The 23,290-nt window shown below is 37.9% G+C and overlaps 1 protein-coding gene across 1 annotated transcript in view; it reads left to right on the top strand.

Moving 5' to 3' along the window:
- Positions 1 to 18,078, top strand: part of kctd8 (potassium channel tetramerization domain containing 8) — a 37,696-nt gene extending 19,618 nt beyond the window's left edge. The window contains exon 2 of the mRNA XM_036568603.1: positions 16,201 to 18,078. Within this exon, the coding sequence (XP_036424496.1) occupies positions 16,201 to 16,727 (527 nt within the window). The 3' untranslated portion in view covers positions 16,728 to 18,078. The remainder of the gene's footprint in view (positions 1 to 16,200) is intronic.
- Positions 18,079 to 23,290: the final 5,212 nt, after the last annotated feature.

Below are 23,290 nucleotides of genomic sequence, written 5' to 3'. Positions count from 1 at the left end.
GAGTTCAAATGGCAGCACTTACTCTCACTTACTACTTGCTCTAACAGACCACACTAACAGAGCAATCGCACCAGGATTCATTTTATTTGAACCAAACCATCCAAGTCTGAATGCACCCTTAGTTTCATTTGTGGCTGATTTCGGTTTTTAAAATGGTATGTGTGAAATCAAATGTCAAAAAGTCTTGTTTCTCGCTACATTACAGATATATTTGGCTAAGAGAAATAAAGGTTCTCAAATAAAAAATGTTCAAAGCATGCTCATAAAATAACTATAACAATACTATTGCTATTTGATTTATTTAAGGTGCATGAATGTTTCATGTCACGGTCTAGTGGGTTCCTTGCTGCTGGATACGTTTCAGTATAGGGCGCAGCCATATAGCATTATAGTCAATACAAACCTTTGTACCACTTCTTAAGGTGACACTGAAAATGAATGAAAAGAGGTACTTTCAACTTTGTATTTTCAGATAGTTTAACAGAACATTAATATGCTAATGGATATCAGAAACTATATCAGAAAGAAAAACATTAAATCATTACTCACATGTATGCAGGAACTGGACAAATATTAGAGGTTTTCTGAATGTCCATAATACGGCCTCTCAACGGTGTTCTGGATGTCTTGAAACAACAGGCATGAACATCTACAGAAACAAATAAGGACAAAACGAGTTAGGATTGAAGTAGTGACATTTCTCTTTATATCATACATACAATAAGTATATTGTTTAATAAGTATATATAATATTAAGTTTCATATACTAAATGCTATTTGTGTGTTTATTTTGGTACTTGGAACTTAATATTGTTTAATAAGTATATATAATATTAAGTTTCAAGTACCAAAATAAACACACAAATAGCATTTAGTATATGAGTCAGCTTTTATGCCGTAGTGTAACAAATTATGATTTTTTATTCTCTCAACTATATTACATATGAATATATACAACTAATCCAAACAAAAGAGACAATACTGACTTACTTTTCTTGTTAACTTTCCAATTAGGGCTTCCATTTTTATTGTTCTCTTCTAAGCTGGACATAAAAAAACTACATTAACATAAGAAAGATTTGAGTATTTTATGAATAATTATGTACAGCCGTACTCAGTGATATTAACTTGGTCCACATACACATGCTGATCATCTTTCATAATGTGTCTGTAATAGATGTAGACCGGTGATCAGTGAGTCACAAATGTAATTTACTTTGGCTACTTTTTATAAAGACCTTTTTCTCTACCAAATGAACAGATGAAATGTAGACATCTATATGCACCCTTCATGAAAATGAGCTAAAATCAGTATATTAAAAAAACACGCAGCGAGCAGTACTGTGGGCTTGAACAAATGGGTAAGCTGCATTTTTATTTTTACACTGTGTTTTAGAACAAAAAATATGCTCAAGCGTCCGCTGTCAAGAATAACAACACTGAACCGCTTTCTGTAATGCTTAGCAAAGTTAATGAACACTTGTTGAGGGATCTTGGACCACTCATCTATGGAGAACATTCCAGTTAAGGTCTTTTTTTGTGGACTGCTTTTTTTCAATACACACCACAGGTTTTCAAAAGGGTTTAGATCTGGAAAGGGTCACTGAAAACTTTAATTCTTTGTGCTCCTGTAACCACTTCTCTGTGGATTTTGATGTTTGCGTGTGGTCATTATCTTGCTGAAAGGTCCATGCATGGCCAAGTTTCAGATTTCTGGCAAAGCCAGACAGATTTTAGGATGCAATCTTAAGGTATTTAGTAGAATTTATTATGCCATTGATTTTCAACCACTGGACCACTAAAGCAACAGTGATTCTCCACCATATTTGACAGTGGGTATCTACGCCAACGTGTTGATGGTGTGCATGACCAGAAAGTTCAATTTTTGTCTCATCTGACCACATCACAGGATTGCATTTGTAGTTCCAGTGACATTTTGCAAAGTTCAGGCTCTGCATTTTGTTGCTTGCTCTTAGAAAAGGCTTTGTTCGGCAAACTTCCAGAAGGATTTTGGTCATGAAGGTGACGTCTGGCTTTTGAAATTTTGAAACCCTGAATAAACTGTGCAGTTCTGAAACTGATCTTTTGATTACTCTTTGCTTCTTACCATCCCCCTCAGTCTGTGTGGGGGCAGTGTGCTGATGCATCCTCTTCCTGGGACTTGTTAAATGCTTTTCAAACTTTTTTTTGTTATTATTGCTAATTTTTAATTAATGTTATTATTGTTAATTTTGACAGCTCTTTGATTGTACCCATGTTGCTTGATAACAAAAGAATTTAACATGTATGTAACCTCACATTTATACCCCTAGGAAAACAGAAAATGGTCATAGATAATAATTAAGTTCTTGGAGACTAGGAGCAGTAAATAGAAATGATTTTTCCCCCAAAGATGCTAATTTCTTTTTTTTTATATATATATTCTTTAGGAGTGCCAATAATTTTGCCCCATGTGTTTTTAAAAGAATGTGATAATCTTAAAATGAAGCAACACATTTACAGGAATGATTTTTATTGGATAATTTTTAATTTCTCTGAACATTCTTGATAATAAACTACATATATGTGTAGTCTATGTTATTAATATGATTGTTTTTGCCCAGTTTCCTGAGAGGTGCCAGTAATTCTGGAGTTGACTGTACATGTAATACATTAAACTTCATCCTACAAACTGCATAAATATTAAACACATACAATAACATAGCTTGATGAACTGCAGTTATATTGTTGATTTAATGTTCAGCAGGTTTAAAACTCACCTGGTCACAGTTGAGTTAGATGCTGATTCTTGACGTTTTTGAGGCACTTCACTAACAGAGCCACTTTCCCCATTCACTGTTGGCAGGAAATCATGATTAAGAAACAAAGCATCTTTTAAAAAAGTGTTTTTATTCAGAGATATATGTATATTTGTGTAACTTACTTTCTATATTCACTCAAAGATAATTGAAATCATCATTATACGCCTTACTGTGTATACAGTGAGTAGCAGTAAAGGAACAATCCTTGCTGTGTGCTCACCTGTTGTGTCTGTGATTAGTGGCTCATCAGTTGAGTCTGTAGAGTTGGCATTATATTCATGCTCATTATAATAGTAATCGACATCTGCTTGATCTGCATCATTCAGGCAAAATGTTTGGTAGGATGAGTCTTCTTTATCTGCTGCACCTAACCAACAAATGTAAGCAATGATGTTTTTGTCAGACTTAGTTATTACAGCTGTTATCTTTACTACATTAACAAAGACTGTGCTATTAATTAAGTATATTTCTCTAGACAGACCGAAGCACTTACTCTGAACTGAAGACACTTGCTGACCAAGAGCTTGAGTTAGAAGCCAGATGATAAGCAGAGAGGCCATGACACTTTCTCTAAACGTCTTCTCAATGAGAAATAGATTCAGCTTAATATTTAAGCAAAAAAGATGTTTGTAGGCCTGTGTTGGAACTTCTTTATACAACCAAAGCTTACCAGGAAGGGGCCTCTAACCAAATTTCTGCTGAAAGGGTCTTCTAACCTTATCTTCACTGAAACTTCCTGTGGAGGTTGTGGTGTATGTTGTGCGTGTGAAATGGAAAAACTGACATCTAAGGTTGTGCTAGATGTGTGATGAAATCTGTTTGAGATCTAAAATAAGAGCACAATAAGCATCTGTCTGCATATAAATAAATCAGTAAACATAAACGACGCGCCGCACCAGTGGTTCAGAACAGATGATTGAGAGCTGTTAGAGGACAGTGTTTCCCAGTTTAGCCTGAGCGTGAATGTGGCCGCAGATGGAGCTTTCTGTGAGTTCAATTACTGTGGAAGCATGAGAGAACACAATATGTTTACACAGTTTTGCTGCACATTATTTCTAGGACATGGCTTTGGCCCCCAGAGAGAATTATTCTAGTGAGGACATCTGCCGCTCCTCAGTACAGGTTATAGACTCCCTATTAGTGACTGCAGTCAAACAATACATTTAGCTTCAGCTGTTCTGCAAATAATACAGTGATGTACTAAATAAAGACAACTAACTGCATGTGTGTGAACTAGCACACTGCTTGTTAGAGGCGTTAAAGGACTTCCTTGTAATTTATATAATCTATAATTTATAATTGCATAGTCTATAAGAGAAATTGGAAAACACCAATGTAACTACCTGGAGACATTTCTAGAGACTTCAGCATTGAGATTTGTAGATGCAAATTAGTACATACTTAAATCACTTATTCACTGGGCAGTGCAGTACAGCATGGAAACTAATCAGAATGCAGAACTATGCTTACTCTGGTCAAGTACCTGTGTCATTTCCCATCGCATAACAGTACGTGCAAAAGTAGAAAGAGTTCTGGGTAATTCTATTGTTGTTGTAAGCAGGCAATTAGGCCTGTCACCATCATGAAATTTTACCTGACAATAAGTTATATAAGTAACTATGATTAACAATTTAATTGTCTGTTTTGTTCGTTTTATGCCACTAATAAAGTACAATTCTACAGCAGCTAAAATAGCTGTCTGACTAAGCTAGCTATTTACTTTGCAGCTAACAAGGAATGATACACTGTACTGCTCTGTAAAATTAGCATTAGCTATACTAGCTATCAAATTAACAAACATTTCTCCAAAATGTGTTATAACACACAGTTAAAAGCTAGAATTTCAAGTTAAAACTAGACAAAAAAAGGACATGATTTTTTTATTTGCCTTTCTTTGGCTCAGGCCAACTCATGAAAATGCATCCAGCTCACATTCTGATTGTGAAATATAATGACCGCAGAACATAATTGCAGTCATGTTAAATAACTGCGATCATCTGAAATAAATGCAATCAGCCGATTATGTAATAATTGTGACAGGCCTAAAATCAATAGTCCCACCATTTCTAGTTCCCCCTCATAAGTCCCTGTTCGGTGGGCTTGGTGAAACAGCAAAAAGGGTGACCAAATTCGGCACGGGCACTTTGGAAAATATGTAGAACATAATAAAAAAATTGTTTCAGCAATGGCATTAGTACAGGTGTGTTATACTGAAACAGAAAAGGTGAGAAACTGTGTTTGGAAAACTGCACTACGGACCAGAGGGCTTTACTATGTTCACACTGACATTCTGTCAGTCATTTTAGTAGGCCCAACCCTATTCCACACCACTCCGCCTCAACTCCATCTGTTCGACTAAGAAAACATGGAGAAATCCAGTAAGCCACCTGCACCTCCAGCTACTTGTTAGAATTGGAGTACCTGGTTTGGGGAAACAGATTATGATTCCAAATGATTTAAAAATAAGAAGCATGATAAAACATAAATGAATATATCCAGAGGGAATAAAGTTGGATGCAGAATTAGCGACGTTTCTTCTGGACAAGTATGTAAAGGCAATGTGTATAAAGAGTTAAACTGTTCAAATGGCGAGCTTTACATAATGAATCAATTACAAAAAAGTATTTGAAGAGTATGATTAATAAAAAATCTTTCTGGATAAATGAAATGTAATGATAGGTGATCATAATTTGCCAGGTAGAATAAATCAATATTTTGCCAGGGGAGAGCAGTGTTGTATCCCTCTCTTTATGCTTATATCTTTTAGGTAGGTTCCTGAAAGCAAGCATAAAGCACTCTGATAAATTAGGTGATAGTTATACATTGTGTGAAATTCTTGTTTTAGCTAAGGAAAGGACTGCATTCGTGCTCTGTTGAGATATCCTCCTCTCAAGCAACATTACCGTAATGCTGTGCCACAGTGCTTTTGTAGCTATATCTAAATAATGAAGTAAAGCAGTACCTTTAATAAACAGCCTACCTCACTGCTTGAAAGTGAAATCATGGCAGTGCTTGGTAATATTAGCAAACTCAAAATGAACTCCACTGTCCACTGTCTGTGAGTGTGCTTTGTGTTGATGGGTGGGAATGGGAAGCAGATCCAAATAGGAAAAATATTGTTTCAGTGTTGTTGTTGTTGTAGTTCACTTTTTTTAACCTATTTAACAGATTAAATATCTTCAGTCTTGACTAAGGCATCTTTCATTTCAGTACAGGTCTCTCGTGTGTGCTGTTCTCAGTGCAGTCTTTAAATAACACACTTCTCAGTTTTCAATCCTAAATCTACTCTCACTCTTGTTCAACTCTTGTAATCAATCATTTCATTTACCACCCAGATCTAATATAGTACATTCAAACATTCACATTTTTGTGTATTTATCATTTTTGAGTCTTTTGGGTTTATCTTCAGGTTCTCACCAGCTGTTAGCTGTTCTTAAGCTGGTGGCCTTGCAGCTGCCCTCTACACCATCTTAATCCTGTGTTTCACCCAACGGGATTACAGCTATATTGAAAATGCCTATCAGATTTTTGCTCTTTTCCCCCTCTTCAATTCTCCCATTTAGTTTTTTTTTTTTTCTCCAAGGTTTGTGCAGAAATGCTCTCTGCATTTCAATTATAGATTGACATCACATTCAACTCCCACCACCACCCCCACCTCCCTTTTCCTTCATCAGTAATCCATGGTCCCTTAGCAAAGGTCAGGAGGCGTTGGGTTGCTTCAGGATAGCAGTGTTGAAAAATGCTAAGCAGCCTCGCGTGCTGAGAGGCCCAGGCTTTCAATTCTTCCCCCTGATCTTGTCCAGACAAATTCTGAAAGCTTTCAGACTGGCATCAGAAGTCTCATGCTGTCCTTTCAATAATCAGCTTCTGTTCTTGTGAATTTTAAAGAATGTGTTGCTCTCATTTTCATAGTCCATTATTATTTTACTATATCCTTGTGGTTTGTATAAAAAGTTTCCAAAGTTGTGACAAAATCTCATACCAAAGCTGTCATAGCAGTGCTTCATATTTCTGAATTTTGAACATTATCAGCAAACTTCCATGTGCATTTAATGTAATGCTGATGTAGCAAGATCTTTTTCCACTTAACTTTGTGTCATTTTTGTTAGTCATGAAATATTTCCCCAGGATAAAGTACAGCTGCTGTTTTCAAATAGTGTACAACATAAAAACTGGAACAAATGGAGTTGCAAGATTTTGATGATGATAAGCTCTGTGGTTGGGCCCTCAAACATACTGATCTGTGCACAGTTACACATCATTTAAGTCAGGAGAGCTATACCCTGCCTTTATGCCAAAACTGTGTGTTTTCCAGCAAAGTATTCCTTGACCAAACAGTCTAATTGCAGAACACTATTTGATTCCTAGAGATTCCACAAGATTTGTGTTTGCCTAATGAGTTAGTTGTGCTGCTGTGGAAAAATCTCTCGTTATATCTAGCTCTCAGAGCTCTCGTTTGTTTTGGCTTTTTATATTTTGAAAAGTATTCAAATAGCACCTCTAAGCCTCTCCCTCTCTGTCGAGACTAATTGGACTTTTCACAGAGACTAGATGGGCGCTAATTTTATGCTCCTCCACTAACATGTTTCTGACAGCTGTGCTGATAATTACCATTTTCATTTGTCATTATCATTCTATTAATGAATCTAGTTTCCCATGTTGTTTATTTTGTATTTACAAAAGCAAGTCAGCTTGTATGAACGGATAAGCAGACAGATACATTCGAAAGTAAACGACCCTGTCCAAAGAAGATTTCTGTGCAGATGTGAACATATATACTCACCAGTTCTTTACAAATTCTGTTTGCTTCTTGATGGTGCAACTACCAAAGAAAATATTCAACAGCATAAAAAAATATAAACAATTTTTAGTAGACATAAATGGCATTAAAATACTAATAATAAGACATTATTCAGTAACTACAAGGAAAACTGTGCAAACTGGCTGAATTATTCTCAACAGAAATGAGGAATAGAAGCATATATCTGATGGTGGGTTCTTGGTATTTAAACTCAGTCTAATATTAGCATTTACAAAAGGCAACAGAGTGCATAGATTTAAGATTTCTTTTTTTTCTGCAATCATGACATCTATCTATCTATCTATCTATCTATCTATCTATCTATATCACACATAATGGCATGTTATTGTAAAGGCTCCTTTCTCAGTCTAAACATTCTTTTCTGGCATTGTATACGCAGTGGACAGCGATACAGAGGAGCATAAGATATGTAAGCAGTGGAATGGACAGTTTATCGGTTTATCTTTGTGCTGTCTATTCCCTGATTTATCTGTGTGACCTCCGTTAAGGCTAAAAGGCTGTTGAGAGCGTGTTATATGGAGCAGCATATTCTGAGCAGAACAGTCACGCTGGTGAAGAAACATTGCTTGTTCATGAGCAATATGAATGTAAAAATGTCATATTTTTGATTTCTTTTAAAATTAGGTTAAATAATATTTATTTTTTAACTAAAAAGCCTTTATGTAAAAATCATAGAAAAAACCTTCTAAATAAAAATCTGTCCCATGTTTTCATGTATCTACCAAAACACAAAGTTTTAGGCCACAGGCGGAGCCTTATTTTAGCCACACCTCTTCATTTTAGAGCAAGAAGTTAGACTACATCCCTGTGTAGTTCTACAAATACAGACTGTAGTCCATCTGTTTCTCTGCATAAACTGTTACCCTTGCATACCTCCATACCTTTTACCCTGTTCTTCACTAGTCAGGACAACCAGAAGACCAGCACAGAGCAGGTATCATTTGGGTGGTGGATCATTCTCAGCACTGCAGTGACACTGACATAGTGGTGGTGTGTCAGTGTGTGTTGCGCTGGTACGAGTGGATCAGACACAACAGTGTTACTGGACCTTGTTGGTCCACCTTGTAGATGTAAAGTCAGAGACAGTAGCTCATCTGTTCCTGCGTAGTTTGTGTTAGTCATCCTCTTGTCCCTCATCACTGGTCACAGGACAAAGCCCCTAGTACACTGTTGGCAGCAGTAACATTGAGGTGACCAGCAGTGACCAGTAGCATTGCTGTGTTTGATGCACTCGTACAAGCACAACACACACTAACACACCAACACCACATCAGTGTCACTGCAGTGCTGAGAGCGATCTACCACCCAAATAATACTTGTTCTGTGGGGGTCTTGACTGTTGAAGAACAGGGTAAAAGGAGTCTAACAAAGTGTCAATATATCGTCTGTGGACCTGCAGAGTGGTGAGCACGGGGTACCACGGTTACTGCTGTACAGCTGTGAGAGAGAGTTATTGTTGTAAATAAGTTGCTGGTGTTAAGTGTAAGAGGTGCAGCAATATTGCGTGTGCTGTGTTGGGCTGGGCTTTGGGGATGTTAGGTGGGATGTTAGAGGTGTATGGCTAACATTCCCATTGTATTTGTTAGCGCTGGCAGCAGGTTTCCCCTGCTACATGTAAATAGAACACTCATACAAAGCGCTACATTTCCAGCATCTTCTTCTTCTTCTATGCCGACACCACAGTATGTAGAGAAACGGAAACAGAAACATATGTACTGTTTCATTATTAATTTGATGAAATGGCATTATGTGATAACCTTTTTTCCATGCTTTTTCGTGTGTATGTGTGCATGCAAGTGTATGTGTGTATGTCTGGCTTCTCTGCTACTGTGTATGGCTACACACCTTACATGTTTATTTGGCCAGCTTATGAAATTTGCATCTCTGTTCATGTGACAATGTCCCTGTGAGTGAACATGCATTGTGCAGTGAGAGGTGATCTGTGGATCTACACGTGTAATTGCTTTCTGTGATGGAGCTGCAGTGTGTATTAACTGCTCTGCAACCCCAGAGGCACTGATGCTTACTGCTATTGGAAAGACAGTAAAGCAAAGAGGAATTAGCTATTATGATTCCTCTGAGATTTGAAGTCCAGACTCACCCGTGTTTGCTAATGGGTTGCTCACCATATGGCCGCTAATGGCAAAATGCTCACTTTAGAATCATCCGATCAAATAGATAAAATGAGGACAGGACAGACTTTTATGTCCTTGCAATTAAAGTGGCTAGGTTAATTCAGGATGGCAGGAGAGTCATGATGGAACAGCTGTTTGGATAGGTTTGAACTCTGTGGGACTTGTGTGACTGACCTTCTGACCTCACAACATGTTCAAAGTATGATGATGGATGGATGTTCTGTTTGTAGGGAACTTGTTTGATTTATAGATAGGGGTGTACCTGTATCATGACACAATACTGTATGTAAAAATGGTCAAAGGAGATTGTAGAGATGGGCAGTAACAGCTGTATTCTGTTAACTATGCTATCGAATGCAGTTCCATTGTTTGAACATCAAAGCTCACAGTCAACCCACACTAGTATGTTCAAGGTCATCTGACACACTCCCAGCCTCCACTTATTTTCTTCATTACAATTCATTTTATCCATTAGAGCCCCGCAGGTATGGCAGCAACCACACTGCACAGTTTTTTTTTTTTAAATGATTGCCAAAAGTCAGTCATTCATCACAGAGAGATCTGGCAAAATACGTTTCTTGAGACTTGTTTCTCCACAACTTGTGACAAACTGGTCAAAGCAAAACTGGCTACAATAGCTCATTAAATTCACACATATTGTCCTTGGATTTCAGTTTGTTTGGCACTTACTTGATATAATGATATAATGTTTCATTTCATCAGTGTCATCACTTTGGATCAAGTAGCCAATGGGGATGACACAGTAGTATATCCTAACTGCCTAATGTGCAGAACATCATGCAGCTGATTGGAGTGGGAGGACCGCAATATATAAAATGCACCTATGATGACTATACAATACATATACGTTGTTACCTACTAACAGAATGTAGGCTCCACTTATATTTCAGATTTTTATAAGACCTCATGGCATTTCTACATTTTCTGTTTCGGGAGATTTCACTTATTGAATAAAAAAAATGTCCTTAATTGTCTTGGAAATGTCATGTATAGGCATGGGTCAGTATTTAAAAAATAGCACAATAATTAATATATATATATATATATATATATATATTATATTTACAATTAAATAATAATTGAAAAAAGAGTAAAAAACTCACCACATAATCATGTTCTCTGTGTATCATTATCTCACAGGACTATTAGCAGTCAGGACTGGAGTTGAGAACCCTGTCAAACAGCATATATCATTTAGTCATCATGAACGTGCTGTGCTAGTCATTATATAACAGTGCTCAATGTGGAAACCTTTACATTAGTAGTCTCTGTCTGTCAAATACACTTAGAAGTATTTGCTAGCAGGGAAATTAGATTCTACATTATATGAGAGCTTCAAGCTAATGGCCGTGTTTTTTTTCCGTACTGGGTTCAGTACTAATGCAGTTTGAGGCTAAACACGGATTGTGGATAAACGAAGCTGGAAACAGACATTCAGGTGACTTTTTTTTACTTTGTATGCTGTAGATATACAGTGAATCATTCAGCAGGCCTAAATATTTCAACTTAACGGCAAACTACTAGACTTGCCTGTTAGGGATGGATATAGGATTTTATCAATACCGATATCGATACCAGTACTGCTTATCAACACAAATACTCTTTATTGATACTCTTATTGATACTACTCTACATAATTTGGTGCAAAAAAGAAAGACATGACATGAAAAGATTCAAAAAGATTCAAAAAGAAAAAGGTGTGAAAAGGCTGTGGTCATCTACAGTTGAAAATGTTAACCATACGATAAAATAGAATACAATACAACCATACAAAATTAGTTACCCCTGGTTATCAGGACAGCCCACATGAAGTTCAAACTTAGGCTACCTAGCAGTTAGCGATTATGCTAGCTACTAAACAACATGTCGACATTAACGTTGCAGTGCACGTTTAATTTTGCAGTATACCAGATACTGGTGTTGAAGCAGTTTGTCACGCTTTTGTGTTGTTTTACTGTGTTTTTAATGTTAATTCTATAAATGTTAAGCCTTACCTCAAGTCTGTTTGAGATTCTTTATATTATAAATGTCCCCCTGATAAGGTGATTTAGACTGCTAAAATATCCTGCTTATTCCTTTAATGCTGGTATCATTTTCTGGTGATTTAAAGTGATTAAAAATATCCTACCTGTAGTTTTACTGCTGGTAGCATTTTCTGATACGATGATTTAGGCTGTCAAAATATCCTAATTACAGTCTTACGTACAGAGCTACCTATAAATATGCCCTACGGTAGGACATTTCAACAAGGTAGGACGATTGGACAAAACACTGGCAAATGTCTTTGTTTATCTTTAAAAGTTGTGTTATACTTCATTCCAGAGATTTGTAAATTACTACATCTGTTTAGATTCTGAAGATTTCATAGACATGCAGACTTGTATACTGCACTCAGAAATGGATCCACTGTGAACTTTAATGTGAAGATTGAAAAATACACCCAGGAATGGCTTGGGGCTTCAAGAGTTAAAATATCTTAAGAATGGCAAATACTCAGTATTGAAAATCTAATCGAATTGTAACTTGAGTATATGATAACATCTCTATTCATAAATGCATTCTCCAGATTTATGGATTTAAAAAGCATATTCAATGAAAGTGTGGACTGTGATGCACGTTTGTACTGCATCTGCACTCCTCTCATTCTATTTATTTGCTTGTATAAAACAACATCTTGATAAATTCCTTAGAAGGTCAAATAAATAAGGAGATGAATAGGCCTCTGTTTTAGCTGTCCTAAATGTTGAGTTGGTATGGAACACCTGTTTGCACTTATTGACAAGTTATTATGCTGTTCCTCCATCTAGTCTGACATTTCTTCTGAAAAGCAAAATGCCAGTACAAGAGTGTTCACATCTGTTGGGAAATGTCTGGTCAGTGCGCCATGGCACTAAGGTTGTTCTCACATAATGGCATCTGGTCCAGTGCCTTGGATCACTTGTGAGAATTCCATAGAAAAAACACTTAAAATGCATCACTGCAGTCTGCTATTAGAAAACTGTTTGTTCTAAACTTTTGTAGGGTGTTTTAGACAGTGGAGTTCCATGAAGAAGCAGATGAATTTAGGCTTCAGATGAGCTTTTTGCAGTAGGTAGAAGTCCCAAATGCTTCAGACAGACAGACAGACAGACAGACAGACAGATAGATAGAACTTTATTGATCCCGAAGGGAAATGTCAGTAGCAAGACATATAATTGCACATAAACTTACATATACTATGCAGAAAATAAAAAATAGAAATAAAATTAGACATAAGTAAATGTATAAGAGAGTAGATATAAAAGTATATATTTGTATTTATTTGTATATTTACATAGCAAAACTCCCCTCAATCATAACCAGTATACTCTGCATGAAAATGAAAGCTGAGTTTCAGTTTACCTATAGAGCGCATGAGTGTGTATGTCGTTGACAACATTTTGATAGAACTTATTAACCACTGCAGTTTAGCATGCTAATGCCTCACATTATGCAGTTTGTGAGCAAGTGGTACATCATCATTGATGTATTATAAGTAAAATGCCGTTTGCAGGGTTTACATTTCAATTTCTTGGAATCATCTTTACAAATTTTGACGTGCATCCACATTGTATGACTGGTGCACGTGAACAAAACTAGAAATGTCTACAGCAAGTGTCATCAGATTTAGTTCTGGAGGGCTGGAGTTCAACACAGTTTGCTGATTTCCTGGCTGCAACAATAGTAAACCTGGTAATTAAACAATGAATTAAACCAGGTGTGTTTAAGCAGGGAAATCACCAAACTGTGGTGGAGTCCAGGCCTCCACTGACTAAAACAGATGACCCCTGATCATGAGGTTTAACTGTAATTCACTTGTAAAAACACATACATATGTACACAAGCACATACATAAATAAAGAAATAGGTAAAAACAAATTGTTTACTGACAGGATCTTAGTCAACCAAGAACGCTATGACCGATTAGTGGACATAGAGGGGACAAGGGACAGTCGTACAGTGCACAGATGTTTGCTGATGCTGAATATGGGTCCCAGCAGGACTGTGATCTGCCTCCACTGCCCCCTCAGCAGGCATGATCAGCCTGGGGAGAGACTGCCTCCCTGCTTCCCCTGTGCCTGGACATCAGCATCTAATCACCAATTAGCAACTGCATATCGCATTAAGGGGTGCACTGAGGCATGCGATTAGTAGCTGCTCTCTCTACTCTGCAAAAACTTAGGGAGAGATAATAGAGAGAAGATTACAGTTAGAATATTCTTGTGCCTAGTGTTCTATTATTCTTCTTCTTCTTCTTTTTTTTCCCCAGATTATATTAAGCACAAATCTCAGACACAGACTAGACTGCTAGACTGTCTTGGGCTTAAAAGGAATTTGAATGGAGATTGAGGTTTACTTTAAGCCTATAAAATACCACTATTTGCATTAAGTCAAATGGAATCAGTCACTATATGTGCTTGATTTTTCACTAGTTATTTTTTTACCATTTTTTTCCCAGCTTGTCCATTTTCACACTGTAACTGGTGACTTGGTTTATGTCAGTTGTGTTTGTCTTTGTCTTTTAATTCTTGCAGATTCTCTCTGCTCCTCTGCACTCCAACAGCATGTTCCTGCTGTGTTTGTTTAGGACCAAGTTACATAACTCACAGCTCTAATGTCCCCTGAACCAGTTTCTCTTTCTTGCATGCTCAGTCAGGCTTTATGGTCCTGCTGAGGACTAACTCTAGGAAAGATGTTTTGCTTTTTTTCACTTTGATGGGAATAACATGAACGATTATTATGCACATTATGCTCTCACATCTGTTCTTCTTGTACATGAACTCCAGTGCTTAACATATTGCATAATGGCAACTTAGTTGATATTGGCATACTGTTGTGGAGACAATAGCAAGCTAGGGTTGTTTTACCAGCCTTTCATGATTTATTGTGTATTCATGGTTTCATGCTAAGAGTGAAATTCAGTTCTTGGGGGACTACAGCCCTGGGGAATTTAGTATCTCAGCAGCAATACATGATTCGTTACAAGATGAATCTTATAATCAGTTGATGAATTTATTTGTTAATCGAGGGAAAACACTAAATAATGCAGTACTGTCAATCAGAGTACATTTATTTATGTACTGTAGGATATATTTATGTCTGTATTGACATTCTACTACCTCCTCTTTATCTGTGACCAATGTTATTGTTCAACAAACAAAAGTGACCTCATTTTACACAAATTCTTCCTAACCTGACACAGTACCACTAAAGCAGGTAAGGATCACAAGGAATACTGCTTAATTGCCCTGGGAGGGTACATCCCTCTGCATCAGGCTTTTAGAGAGTATGGCAGTGTGATAACCTGTAGAACCAAATAAATGGATTCAAATGTTGAGCTTTTTATCACCATATTATTCAGAGTGAACTATGTTGCACAACAAGTGACTGTCACTGCACAATTAGGGTCACTATTGATGATATGGGGAATCAGTTTTATCTGTTACTTATTTTGGTGACTAATCATCATTTGGTGACTGTTACTTATTTTGGTGACTAATTAAAAAATAGTATTATTTTTTAAAGCCAAACAATAGAATTTAAGCTTAAGTAAACAAAATAATATACTGTGCAGAACTTTTCAAGATTCCAGAATGTCCTGAAAAAAGATAAAAAGACTTTGAAAATACTTTATATGTAACTAAAACACTGTTTTAATTGGCAAAACTCCACAAAAAATATTTCCATCATCCTTTTTTTCTGACTGAAAAAGAGACTTGTAGAATAATTTAAAATACAAAGAAACTGAGAAATCTAATTGAGAACAATTGAGCTAAAGCCAGTCATTTCCTAAACTTTTCACAGATGCACATTTTATTATATAGCAGAGTTTACTGCAGACATCTTCACTTTCTAATTAGTTAGAGTACCCCCGCTATACATGCATTTGTGAGATCTTTCTGGTGTGGGTTCCATCTCTTTCACAAAAAAAGTGATCTCAATGCTAATTGCTGCCCCTTGTGGAGAATCTTTAGCCTGCCAAACACTGTTTTATTATGACCTGTGGATCTTGTTTATTAAATTCCTAACCAATCATTTACCCATTTATCTAGCAAGGAAATTTCACTCATTTTTTTTAAACTGAATAATTAGTTTTAATCTAGTAATCATGACAGCCCTACATGTAATATACGGTCAGTTTTACCTCCCCAAAAGAGTTGATCAGTGAGACCTGGTGAGGTTTGACAGTGAGTCAATACAGGTGACTTCAGAGCTGTAAAATGTGGTTCATGGCAGTGTCTCTACATTTCAATGTCCCTTGATCAGTACATCACTACAATGTCTTGATTTTTTTTGTCTGTGGTATTCACAATAAAACACAGATGTAGGTTAAAAAATGCTTGAGTGTTTCTTTGAGTCTTAAGTGTATATATTCTTAATCATTTTCTTATTTCTGTGACAGGGCCTGCCTGCAGGACAGTGTCCCCCAGGGCAGAGTGCGAGGAGCCCAAGCCTGAGAAGCTGGCAGATAAAGGCAGTGAAAGTGGAGCTTCCCTCAATGAGCTCTCCACCTCCAGCTCCGAGACCCACTCCGAGGCGACCTCACCCCAGGATGGAGGCCCTGTCCTGGCATCACGTGGAGAGGTGGTGGGAGGGTCGCTGGCCCCCTGTGGAGCCCTGCACTCAGTGTCCCGTCCACCCAGTACCCTCACCCTGGGCAGGCCTCCCAAAAAGGGCTCCTCAGTGCAGTGGATGGAGCTTCCAGATAAGAGGCGCAACAGCGAGCTTTTCCAGTCCCTAACCAGTGGGGTGGGGCTACGGGAGGGAGGCGGGGGAGGACTGACACGGAGGAAGACTCTGGAGAGACCTAGTGCTGAAGAGGAGATGAAGCAATGCATCCGGGATTTCCGCAAGATCAAGATTCCACAGGCATTCCCAGAACGGAAGCGCCAGTGGCAGTCGGAATTGCTCCAGAAATACGGGCTCTAGGGAAGCATGAAGTCAGAATCTTACTGGGTTGAATTTTCCTTCACTATTCTTTCTGTTTGAACTTTTCCTAGCACAAGGGATTCCTTACATCAGTGGTATTTGAGAGAGGAAAAGAAACTTAGTAAATTTGATTATTTAAAATGTACACATTCATAGAAGAGTGGATACAAGGCTATGTACTCTGTTTTCAGGTTGATGATGGATTTTTTGCAAGCATGTGGACTACCTGTTCTAGGTAACCCCAAATTATGTTCTACATCATTCAAAGTAAGAGGCAATCCAGTTGAACTTTGTAAGAAGAGTACAAACTTTGAAAAGAACCAAATTAAGGAGTCTCCTTTGTCTATGCGCTGAATAGAAATAGTTCCAGATGAACCAATCAAAGTGACTACAGAATCAGAATTCCATTGTTTACATTGTCTCATATATGGAAAGTTTTGGAACACTTGAGGAAGTACAGGGTTTATGTCATGCGTGTGTCATGTACAGTTCCATTGTGCAGATGTAGACAGTTTATACCTCACACAAATTCATTGATTGAAGAACCGTGATGAATGCATAACACATAAAGTAATGCTATTTGCCTCAAATACGTAAAGTTAATGTGTTAAATACTACAATGACAAAATCAAAAATCACTGTCTCATCTGATATTCAGAAGTTATTTCAGAGGAGCACTGTTTCTTGATTCATTTAGTGTCCACATTATGTTGTACAAGACGTTTAATTAATTTAAATGTCAGTCAGTATGATGAATTGCCATGTGTGGATGTGTATTTTACCATTGGATGAAATATAAAGGCTGTCCAGAGTCAGCTAGGTCTATACGGCTATAGCTATTTCACTATTTACGTAGATTCCGTTTGTAAAATGACCTGTGTCTGCATTTTTGTGAATATTTCTAAAAGTATGACGGCAGAAAAATAATTAGAATAATTAACAGCAGTTGCTACCAAACATACAAAATCTTAGTCATGATGAAGCATCACAAAGTCTTAAATTTTAGGGCTTTGTAAAAACCATTTCATAGAAGCTGGATCACTTCGGTCGTTGCTGAAGTCAGTGTGCAGTGTTTGCCAGTATGTGTAAAGCACAACATTCAGTAAATGCTGGACTGAGAAGCTGAATTGTCTCTTTCCAGGGCACAGGTTTGAGAAGCACAAGGCACAGCTGTCTCTGTGAAATCATAGTTGCAGTTGCAGTATTACAGTGAGTCTCTAACAAGAGTTAGTGTTAGTCTATTATATGATGTAAAATAAGAGAAATGAAAGTTATGTTTTCTATCAGTTGACTTCTGTTGATTTGCCTCAGTGTTCTGTAATAAAACGTTGTGCAGAAAAAGAACAAAAAATGAATTTGTCTTCTTGGTGTATAACTTCTTTATCTTAAAGGTGAGATAAGCAAAAATAAACAAGTGCTGGGTCTTTAAGTGTTATCTGCTACTGATCGGTGGGAATGTTTGGGCAAGTTCAGTCTTCCTTTATCATTCCCTCTGTGTTTTTAACAGCACCTACAAATATGCTTCTATTTTTTTTCCAAAACATCAAGGAAGTGGTAGCTTTGTCTGTAGTAGCACATCTGAAACATCCTCTAATTGTTTTGAAATTGATATATAGTGATCTTATACATATTTGTATAATTTTGTAAGCAGTCATACATATTTAATAGAATAGTGGATAATACTACTTCCCTGCTCAAGGGTCAAAAGTTTGATTCCCTGTCTAAAAAAGAATGTTACTGCCGTACAAATAAGAATCCTTGGGCCAGACTCCTAATGCTACATTTAAAGCTACATTGTAAGTAGCTGTAAATGTATTCAAGAGCATTAATGGCAACATACGGCAATAGCAACGCAGAAGCATTGCATAAGGCAATTAGCCAATTTAGCCAATCAAAGCACAGGGTCCAAATAGCCAATCAGAGGGTATGATTGAACTAGCCAATCAGAATGCAGGATTCAAGTAACTAGTCAGAGGACAAGACTGAACTAGCCAATTAGAGGACAGTGGTTTAATAGCAAATCAGATTTCATGGTTGAACACGCCAATCAGATTAGCCGATGTAGCCGATCAGGTGGCTGAGGTTGACACACAATCAAATTGAATTTTTAAGTAGCCAATCGGATTGTAGAGCAATCAGAGACAAAATTTGACTAGCCAATTAGCATGCAGGGTTCAACTAGGTAATCAGACTGCAGGAGCCAGTGGTGTAGAAGTAGCCAATAAGATTACAAGGTTCAACTAGCCAGTCTCTGTGGGATTCAAGTAGTGAATCAGATTGCAGGACTCCAGTAGCTAATCAGAAGAATTTGACAGAGTGCAGCTGCCCTGATTGTAGAATTCAAGTATTCAGTTAGAGGCAAGACTGAACTAGCCAATTAGATCACAGAGTTTAAGTAGCAAATCAGACTTGAACAACTCAATCAGCATTTTCAGCATTTAAGTAGCCAATTACATTGTAGGGTTTGACAATCAACGAGATTGCAGTATTCAAGTAACCAATCAGATTGCAGGACTCAAGTAGCCAATCAGTGAACAGAAATTTGACTAGGCAATCAGACTGCAGGGATGAGCTAGGTAATCAGACTGCAGGATCCAATAGTGTTGAACTAGCCAATCAGATTACAGGTTTTAACTAGCCAAGTGGAGTGCGGGATTCAAGCAACCAATCATATTACAGGTTTCAGCTAGCCAACTGGAGGGCAGAATTTGATAGAGTCAGCATCATTGATGTTTTATCCACTAAAAATGCCTATGAGAATGAACTTTGGGTGACATTCTTGACTTGACGTCTGTTGCCCTAGGGTTCCAAGATACTGGTCAGTTTGCTTGCCATCTAACTTCGACTCTGCTGCTAGCCGTAGTATACAGGAGTACACACTGAAGATGCTTTTCCCTCGATTTCTATATGAGAAGGAAATACTTGTCTTCTAGCCCAATGGGGCTGAAAAGTCATCGAGAGTGCGTTCATTTCTAATCAAGTCAGGACTGCACTTATTCATGAGAGGAATGAGGCCATTCTGTGCTGAAGTGTGTCAGCATTGTCAGCAGCTCAGCCATTTCAATGAGCTCAGTGTGATCACTACAGACATTTGAAATAATGCATTTAATGAAATCTCGATTTTAGTTCACAAATAAAGCTTTTGCCGTTGTTTTTTTTCCTGTTCTGCTTTGTTCACTGGTTATTTCCTTTATTGGTTGAAATAGATTACTATACCATTTACATTTTCTCCAATTGTAATTTGCTTGACCTTCCCTGTGGTTACTTTTCATTTTGGTTTATATTGTTCTACAGTTCCCATCTGATATTTCATATAGTAAGATCAATATACCACTTAGTTTGTGGATTTTATACTCTTTCCTGGTATAAACTGCATGCAGATGATATGTGATCATATCACTAGATGTGCTCCAGTAAGGCTTTCTTTTTGCTAGTAGTGTTTATCCAAAAGATAAGCTGTTTTCTGGGAACGTCAAACATTCATGCAAAGTTCAGTTTCATCAAGAAAGTGTGAGTATCCCAAAATCTATGAAAATTTAATTTGCACACTAATGACTGTCTGGTCTGGTGCGAAGACAACTGTCTGCCTAAAACTTTTGTCTTAATGAAGAGGCTCATCCAAATGGCAGTGTCAAATGGAAATTAAAAAGATGAATTAGAGAGCTCTTGTTGTTTGGAGTCTGGCATTTACACGGATAATGTGGAAGCAATGCATGGAAAGTCTGAGCACGTCGATGAGATAAAACTGCCTCTGCGTTGAACTATGCCCTGTCTATGGTCCTGAAGTACAATGCTGTAACTGTGTGAGGCATGAATTCACTGTACAATGCATGCATACATGCATGAGTCTAAATTACAACATGTAGTATTCTACATCATAATATCAGCTGACATCTCTTCAAGAAAAAGCTAGAGGGAATATTGCACTTTCCATCTCCATCATTCTCTCTTAAGTAGGCCTATTCAAAGCCTGTGCTCAGCTGAAGAGGACCACTTAAATATGTTTGAGTAAACAACAAAAGATGAAGATTTCACTGCATTGTTCTCTACCATTTCCATGGCAACTCACAAGGCGAGTGGCTCTCTTCCCGTCTGATAGAAGCACCTCCAGTCGTACTCTTTGGCGTGGTGGGGGGATGCGCCCACTAGCGTTTTTACACTAAGAAAGCACGTGTCACTTGGCCTGGCAGTTCTGCCTAGCTGTGTTACAGCAGGGGGAATAGCACCTGTAATTATGAGCCACTCAAGAATCCATCCAGCATAATGCAAGACTGGCAGTGTGAGAGGCTCATGGATAAACCTAAAAAGGCCTTTATTATCATTCGCTAGCCGCAAAACACCCCTTATGCGCGCTTGATAGGCGGCTCTAAGAAGAGTGACATTTAGAATTATGTGCAGGCCTATTACCGACCAGGTGGTGTATGGCGAGAGGAACTGAAAGGTTGCACTGCCTGACTAGTGGAAGTGCATATGATGAACTGTCAAGAGCATCAACAGGCCCCCATTTATCAGCCTACTACTGCACGCTTCCCAGATTTGCATAAATTCCCTGTCAAATAAGGCAATGAATATTTTATTTGTATTGTCAAGGAAGATTCAAGAGGCCCATTTCGAATAATGTATACAAACAGATTATGCAGAAATCCCCATGTCCCAGGGAGACATTATTCTTTTCTGCAGTGTTTTAATTACGATATTTGTCATGCTCGAGGGCTGAGACGTCACCACAGTGCTGCCTTACATGAAGCCTGGGATTAGAGCGCTGGTGAAAGCTCCTCAATCAACAAATTAATTGGAGAGTTTGCAGCACACAATGCACATGCGTCCACATTTAGAAATGTTTCCGTCATAAGAGTTTGTCATATGGGACAAACATAGCATCCTCTGTGGAGAATACAGGACGTCACTGATATGGATAATGATTGGAATAATAATGTAGATGCTGGAAGATCATCAATAGAGCGTTCCTCATCTGATTGGCCAGTCTTCTCCCCCTGCAAACCCTATCCCTCTTTCCAAAGCTCGAGGAGCCATTCCGTTTTAGGCAGGAGCCTGAGTGAGAAGTGATGGAAGCTCAAAGCAAACAGAGATTTGAAGCTTTCTTTGATTGCAGTCACAGCCCAGAACATCAAGGACACAAAGACGCACCTGCTAGAACGAGAGACTTCAAATGAGCACAGAAACAGGCACACTTTTTTAAGGCTCATTTGTATGTAGTTAAGTGCATGGAATAATAGAACACATGCTAGCCCTGTGACTGCAGTTTTAAAGAATTAAACAACACGTCGGCCTGTCTCTCTCTCTCAACTCCTGAAAAGAGTGAATAGCAGCTACTTGCGGCATATCAGCTTATCACAATGCCATCTAAATAGCAGAACAGGCAAGTAAAAGCTGGTTTAAAACACGGCGGCATCTCTCATTTGACCAATTGCCAGCACTAATGATTTGGCCTCGGATGAAGCAGCACTTTTTTCAGTCAAATGTGCCAATTTATTCAGGTTCTCAGGGCTTACAGTTTTCAGTAGCCTTGGAGGCGACATGCAGAGATGTCAAATGGAGGAGATTTATGAGAATTATCCTTTCCCCTGCTGAAATTATGGAAATGTGGACAGTGTGGGCTGCACACTCACAATGGCAGTCATAAAGTATTAGAACTTGAGGTAAAAAAACACGTCGGTTGTAGAGAATATCGGAAGAAGTCATGAATCTTGTCATTGAAAGTACTAAGGGGTGAGACAGTTTCTGCAGTATTCTACAACAGTAAGCAATAAACACAAAGTGCGTGTGTTTTGGTGAAATGAAACTCACTTTTCTCTCGACTAAACTTTAATCAGTCTCCTCTTGTGGGGCAGCGAGCCAGCATCATTATTCTAAATTTATGTCAGCAGTTTTCCGTATTGTCTTGTTTTGTGCTGCTGAATAACCTTATGCGTAATGACAGGTGTGAATTAATGGACAAACGAGTTAACCGACAGCGCCAGACACACTCTGGTGGCAAAGGAGAACAAACGGCATTTTAATGCATATAAAGATCTTTCTGTCTCACACCCCTGTTTCAGAATGCATGAATTCAAGGCCCTCTCTTCATCCCAGCTCCAGCAAAAGCAGAGCCCTGATCTGTTTGAATAAGTAACATCTGTAATGCAGGATTTGGTAAATGTGTTGACATTGGCTTTTCATATGAGGAAGTCCTGACAGGCAGTGTACAGCATGAAAAACTCCTTTCTTTAACGTCTTTTCAGAAGTCATCTAATACGATAAACCTACCCATTCTCTGCCCACCAAAGCATTATGTAGTAGCAACTGAACTAAAAACAAAAAAAATTCAACCTAATGAATTCAGTTTGGAGTATGATGCTCACATTACCATACTGAAGTGACACAATCTGAATTTTTTTTTTGGCTTACTGTGAAACAGATTTGATGTTTTCACAGTTGTGTGGATGCACAAATCAGATTTTTTCAAATCATATTTGAGCCACTTCGATTATGTTCACATTACTAAGCTGAAGTGGCACAAATGTGATTTTTTTTGCCTTAATGTGACAAAGATCTGATTGTTT

Source organism: Colossoma macropomum, unplaced genomic scaffold (assembly GCF_904425465.1).
Source record: "Colossoma macropomum unplaced genomic scaffold, Colossoma_macropomum, whole genome shotgun sequence".
NCBI lineage: Eukaryota > Metazoa > Chordata > Actinopteri > Characiformes > Serrasalmidae > Colossoma > Colossoma macropomum.
The sequence above is the reverse complement of the archived record's forward strand: the minus strand, read 5'-3'. Positions and strand labels throughout refer to the sequence as shown.